At 46.3% G+C, this 7,000-nt stretch overlaps 1 protein-coding gene across 1 annotated transcript; it reads right to left on the bottom strand.

Annotated features, from left to right (window-relative positions):
- Positions 1–2,029: 2,029 nt before the first annotated feature.
- LOC138957440 (trafficking protein particle complex subunit 13-like) lies at positions 2,030–2,953 on the bottom strand (the record flags this gene model as incomplete). Its single annotated transcript, XM_070328569.1, has 2 exons — positions 2,799–2,953; positions 2,030–2,225 (listed from the first exon to the last, which is right to left on the bottom strand). Coding segments are annotated over exons 1-2 (351 nt in total), but the record flags the coding sequence as incomplete, so codon positions are not given.
- Between the last annotated feature and the right edge of the window lie 4,047 nt (positions 2,954–7,000).

Below are 7,000 nucleotides of genomic sequence, written 5' to 3'. Positions count from 1 at the left end.
TGTCTCAGTGCTTGTTATTGTCTCAGTGCTTGTTATTGTCTCAGTGCTTGTTATTGTCTCAGTGCTTGTTATTGTCTCGGTGCTTGTTATTGTCTCAGTGCTTGTTATTGTCTCAGTGCTTGTTATTGTCTCAGTGCTTGTTATTGTCTCAGTGGTTGTTACTGTCTCAGTGCTTATTGTCTCAGTGCTTGTTATTGTCTCAGTGCTTGTTATTGTCTCAGTGCTTGTTATTGTCTCAGTGCTTGTTATTGTCTCAGTGGTTGTTACTGTCTCAGTGCTTATTGTCTCAGTGCTTGTTATTGTCTCAGTGCTTGTTATTGTCTCAGTGCTTATTGTCTCAGTGCTTGTTATTGTCTCAGTGCTTGTTATTGTCTCAGTGCTTGTTATTGTCTCAGTGCTTGTTATTGTCTCAGTGCTTGTTATTGTCTCAGTGCTTGTTATTGTCTGAGTGCTTGTTATTGTCTCAGTGCTTGTTATTGTCTCAGTGCTTGTTATTGTCTCAGTGCTTGTTATTGTCTCAGTGCTTGTTATTGTCTCAGTGCTTGTTATTGTCTCAGTGCTTGTTATTGTCTCAGTGCTTGTTATTGTCTCAGGTGCCAGAAGATTGGTTCCAAATAACTCCCACTTACTCTAAATCCAAAAACAAAGAGACTGTCACGTATTGTTTTGTCAATAACAAACGTTCCGACAACTCACCTTTCTTGTTTTTTGATGCTCACTTACTCAATTGCACATGTCGTATGCGTTTAGAGTGCTGACTGAACAACGTTCCATATGAAGGACACGTCTACATTGATTGACTCACCACTCGCGTTTAGAGCGCTGACTGAACAACGTTCCATATGAAGGACAAGTCTACATTGATTGACTCACCACTCGCGTTTAGAGCGCTGACTGAACAACGTTCCATATGAAGGACAAGTCTACATTGATTGACTCACCACTCGCGTTTAGAGTGCTGACTGAACAACGTTCCATATGAAGGACAAGTCTACATTGATTGACTCACCACTCGCGTTTAGAGCGCTGACTGAACAACGTTCCATATGAAGGACAAGTCTACATTGATTGACTCACCACTCGCGTTTAGAGCGCTGACTGAACAACGTTCCATATGAAGGACAAGTCTACATTGATTGACTCACCACTCGCGTTTAGAGCGCTGACTGAACAACGTTCCATATGAAGGACAAGTCTACATTGATTGACTCACCACTCGCGTTTAGAGCGCTGACTGAACAACGTTCCATATGAAGGACAAGTCTACATTGATTGACTCACCACTCGCGTTTAGAGCGCTGACTGAACAACGTTCCATATGAAGGACAAGTCTACATTGATTGACTCACCACTCGCGTTTAGAGTGCTGACTGAACAACGTTCCATATGAAGGACAAGTCTACATTGATTGACTCACCACTCGCGTTTAGAGCGCTGACTGAACAACGTTCCATATGAAGGACAAGTCTACATTGATTGACTCACCACTCGCGTTTAGAGCGCTGACTGAACAACGTTCCATATGAAGGACAAGTCTACATTGATTGACTCACCACTCGCGTTTAGAGCGCTGACTGAACAACGTTCCATATGAAGGACAAGTCTACATTGATTGACTCACCACTCGCGTTTAGAGCGCTGACTGAACAACGTTCCATATGAAGGACAAGTCTACATTGATTGACTCACCACTCGCGTTTAGAGCGCTGACTGAACAACGTTCCATATGAAGGACAAGTCTACATTGATTGACTCACCACTCGCGTTTAGAGCGCTGACTGAACAACGTTCCATATGAAGGACAAGTCTACATTGATTGACTCACCACTCGCGTTTAGAGCGCTGACTGAACAACGTTCCATATGAAGGACAAGTCTACATTGATTGACTCACCACTCGCGTTTAGAGCGCTGACTGAACAACGTTCCATATGAAGGACAAATCTACATTGATTGACTCACCACTCGCGTTTAGAGTGCTGACTGAACAACGTTCCATATGAAGGACACGTCTACATTGATTGACTCACCACTCGCTGTAGCTGGCTGGTCTGCAGACGTCCTTTCTCCCCCATGTTGGTCTTCCAGACGATGTCCAGCTTGCCGATGTTGGTGACCCCCTTCAGCACCTTGTTGTCCGCGTAGAGCTCGGGGCGGGGGGACAGGCAGTACAGGTACTGACGTGTATCGCTCCCCGACAGGTAGTCCACCCCTCCGTACAGTCGTCTTGCGAACAGAACACGCCAGATTAGTTCACTAGCAATCTTAACATTTGACAGAGGGGTATAAGCTCCTTTTTAAGACCTAAACAAAATCTGAGAAATTAAGGTCTCAAAAAGGAGGGAGTCTTAAAATGGGGGTAAATTTACAGACGTTATGAACAGACAATGTGAAACAGCAAGGTCTTAACTGTGGGCTTCCATTGAACCTGGCTTTGGAAAAATCAGAAAAGAAGAAAGGTTATTATGTGGAGGTTCTGTCAAAACAAACAAACACGCACAGCAAGGCTTTGCTATATAATTGTGTATGACCGCCAAGCTGGCTTAACAGCCAAACACTGATTATAACATAGGCTCCTGATCACACACACACACACACACACACACACACACACACACACACACACACACACACAACACACACACACACACACACACACCCACCCACCCACACACACACACACACACGCAAACTGAATTTGTGTAAATATAAAAATAAAAATAAAAATACAACAAAAACGTGTATCAACAATTTTCATTCCGCATCGTGCCAACTGTGACGAGAAGTAAGGGAGCTTACCCCTCCTTTCCCTCCGGAGTGTTCAGCTCCTTGGCAGTGTACTGGTTGGACGGCTCCAGAGACACTCTCTCCATGTAGATCGGACCGGGGGTGATGTTCTGAATCTGAGCCTCCAGATAAACCTCGTCTGTCTGTAAAGGCCACAGCATAATCATGACTGTATGGCATCTCCACACTATCTCTCTCCTAGTGTTAAAGTGCAGATTATCCCTGCAAGGTATAAGCTAGTTTAAACGTAGGAAGCGAGTGGGGGGTGGAGGTCGGGAAGGAGGGGGTAAGTTACAATAAGAATGTGGGTGTGGCCTGTGGGTGTGAGTGTGTGTGTGTGAAAGAGAAGATGCCAGGTAGCGTGGAGGGAAACGGAATTGGTCAGTGCAGGGATAACCACACACAGCGGCGGCAGCAGCCACAGCACCGAGCAGCAGCGATAATAAACAATGTGTGACAAGGATTTTTTTCCGTCCTTTGTTCGAGGCAACGAACTTGACAAGGACGTTGTTGTGGCTCTCGAAACGGAGAAGATAGTCACTATGACGTCAATGATGGGATTACGGGAGACCGACATTGACGCTTTGTCTCTAAAAAGAGGAGATGCCTCTGCCCTTCGCAGGGCTGTAGGACTGTTGCAGGCAGAAAATGGTGGGGGACCCATGTCAGTGACTTCTCCAGTTGTGCCCCAAGGTGTATCAGCAGAGCGGTCGCCCAGCATGCTGATGCATGATTTGCTGGGGACGCCATCAGTTCTCCAGGATACAGAACACAAGGTTTCCGAAAGGGTCGACCTGGACCCACAGGTCTACCTTTCAACAAAAAGGCCACAAGGTGAGAAAGCCCACATCATCGTGGATTTTTTGCCTGCCACGGAAAACGTGGAAGAGGTGGCCCTCATCCCTGGCACGTCCCTGTACCTCAAGACAGGGACAAAAACGAAGCTGCGGGAGGTGTCACCAGCGCAGTGGATGTCCGCCAACGCCAGGATCATGGCCAGGCTATTGGATGAGGGTCGCCTTAATGGCACAGGAATAAAGGACTACCTGTCCTATACAGCTAAGGTGGGAGAGCTGGCTTGTCGCTTTACCTGGACAAGCGTGTTGGTATACGACAACGAGTACCGACAACAACAAGCGGCAGCATCCTTCCGGTGGGGCAGCGACAGTCAACACCTGTCAACAACGCTCCTGAAAGAGAAGCCTGTCACCGTAGCGACGAAGACCAGCCGCCATACAGACAACCGTGACAAGAAAAAAGGCCCTGGTGGAAAGGACATCTGCCTTCAGTACAACAACGGGAAGTGTTCGTTTGGAGCTCGGTGTAATTACGAGCATGTGTGTCTGGTGTGTTCTAAGCCACACGCGCAAGTCAACCATCAGGCAGAGCCAGGCCACAAAGATTAGGACAGCGAGCAGCCAACCGATCAGGTAGGACCAAATGCTTTTATCCAACTCACAAACCCTTTCGAACAGGCCCCGTTTGTAGCACAAGACCCCTTCAACTGTCCTTTCCTTGGTAATTACCAATCAATTTCTTCAGCAATAAGTAACTGGCAAGACGAACTTATTGAGGATCCCGACAGGACCTTTCTGCTGAATGGCATTAAAAATGGTTTCCGCATTACGTCAGAAAGTAGTGATGTGAAACAAGCCAGGTGTCCAAATCACAAATCTGCAACTTCCGCAGAATTGAAATGCCGGGTAGAAACAGAGTTGCTCAGGCAGATTAACCAAGGTCACTATGTTGTAGCCAGCGCGCCACCGGCTATCATCAGTCCTCTGGCGGCCATACCCAAAGAAGGGTCAGATGACGTCAGATTGATCCATGACGGTAGCCGACCGTGTGGTTCAGCGATGAACGATTATGTGGAACATCATTCAGTAAGGTATCAAACGATTGATGATGCCTGCAAAATTGCCAAACCTGGGTATTTTTGTGCCAAGGTAGATTTGCAAGCAGCATACAGGTCGGTACCAATTCACCCAGACTGCTACAAAGCAGCCGGCCTTGCTTGGACATTTGAGGGCAATGACACGGAAACCATTCTCTTTGATACGCGTTTACCATTTGGATCAAAATGTGGACCAAGCCATTTCAGTCGAATCTCACAGGCCATAACGCGCATGATGAAAAGGAAAGGGTATGAAGGTATCTTGTGTTACATTGACGATTTTTTCTTGGCATTTGAATCATATGATGCTTGCAATGAGGCACTTTTGTGTCTCATACACTTGATTCGTTCCCTGGGTCTAAACGTGAGTTGGAAAAAAGTTATTGGTCCTACACAGCATGTGACTTTTCTTGGGGTTGACATCGATACGGTCGATTGTACACTGTCCCTGAATAAAGAAAAGTTAGACAAACTGCACAACAAATTGCAGCAATTTCAGAAGAGGAAACGGGCTTCCTTGAAACAACTGCAGAGCCTTGCAGGCTCTTTAAATTGGGCAGCACAAGTTATCCGGGGAGGGCGCTTTTTTCTCCGGAGAATCTTGGACACTATGAACCGATTAAATCAGGCAAAGCATAAAGCCATACTTGGAGTCGAATTTCGTCGGGATTTGAAGTGGTGGCTTTCATATATGTACATGTTCAATGGCAGAATTTTTTACAGGGACAGTAGTGATGTACATGTTCATGTGGACGCGTGCCGTACAGCGGCAGGAAGTTTTTGTGAGGGAGATTGGCGATATAGTATTTTTAGTATCGATTGGCCGGCAGTTGCCGATATGCATATAAATTATAAAGAAGTTTGTGCTATTGTGGATGCAGTCCAAACATGGGCGCCCATGTGGGCCAATCGTAAGGTCGTGATGCACACCGACTTGGTCCAATTTTGCAGGCATCATCAGTTGCTTTGTCATCAACGGGGATAGGTCGATGACAATTAAAGTGTGTTGGTCAAAGACTATTCAATTTCAAGAGCGGGAATTTGAGGTGATGTTGCCAACTATACACCCCCACCCCCTTTGTCCGGTGAAAGCCATGTGTCTGGCATTCCACCAAACAACACCAGCCCCAGCTCATTCCCCGGCGTTCCCCATCAGTGGAGAATGTTTTGATAAGCGATTGAAATCAGCAGTCGCCGGGGAAGAGGGGAATTTCTCCAGTCACTCCTTTCGCAGGGGAGGTGCAACATGGGCTTTGTCACGGGGTGTGCCGGGGGAGGTGATAAAAATGATGGGAGACTGGAAAAGTTCAGCTTACCTCGCCTATGTTGACCAATTACCAAAGCCTATTGTAGATTATTATAGAGTGCAGTGCTTAGCAACACTACCTTGAGAGGAGAGAGAGAGAGAGAGAGAGAGAGAGAGAGAGAGAGAGAGAGACTGAGAGAGAGAGAGAGAGAGAGAGAGAGAGAGAGACAGAGAGAGAGAGAGAGAGAGAGAGAGAGAGAGAGAATGAAGGCTTGCAGTCATCCTAGGTTTTGGGAGGTTTGGGAGGAGAGGAGTATAATCGACTTCATATCATATATCGGTATTTGTTATTCTGTTTAAGTATGAGTTTTTTATTGTTGAATTGTTAGTGGAATAAATACTCCTTGTCTGATGACGCCCAAAACCAAATATGTAACAGGTTTTTTGCGACCGTGTGATTGGTGGGTGTGGGTGCGTGTGTGTGTGTGTGTGTGTGTAAATGTGTGTGTGAATGTGTAGGTGTGTGTGTAGGTGTGAATGAAATTGTGTGTGCGTGAGATAGTAGCTGGATTAGCGTTTAAGTGCAGATTATCCCTGCAAGGTATAAGCTAGTTTAAACGTAGGAAGCGAGTGGGGGGTGGAGGTCGGGAAGGAGGGGGTAAGTTACAATAAGAATGTGGGTGTGGCCTGTGGGTGTGAGTGTGTGTGTGTGAAAGAGAAGATGCCAGGTAGCGTGGAGGGAAACGGAATTGGTCAGTGCAGGGATAACCACACACAGCGGCGGCAGCAGCCACAGCACCGAGCAGCAGCGATAATAAACAAACCCACCCCCATCCCCCTTTTTCTCCGCCGTGTTAATTTTCCCCCAAGTGGTTACTATTCATGTGTATTAAATTCCGTACATGCCTTTTGTTTTTAATGTACTTGCCCTGTGGTTTCTTTTCATTTCGTTTTTATTTGTGCGTTCTTTGTTATCACATGATCATTGGACTCTATGATATAATGGTTGAAGTGTTTTCTTCCTTTTACGATCAATCATGATCGTTGGCTGCGCTGGCTTTGAGAATGTGGTCC

Source organism: Littorina saxatilis, unplaced genomic scaffold, assembly GCF_037325665.1.
Source record: "Littorina saxatilis isolate snail1 unplaced genomic scaffold, US_GU_Lsax_2.0 scaffold_3386, whole genome shotgun sequence".
Lineage (NCBI taxonomy): Eukaryota > Metazoa > Mollusca > Gastropoda > Littorinimorpha > Littorinidae > Littorina > Littorina saxatilis.
The sequence above is the reverse complement of the archived record's forward strand: the minus strand, read 5'-3'. Positions and strand labels throughout refer to the sequence as shown.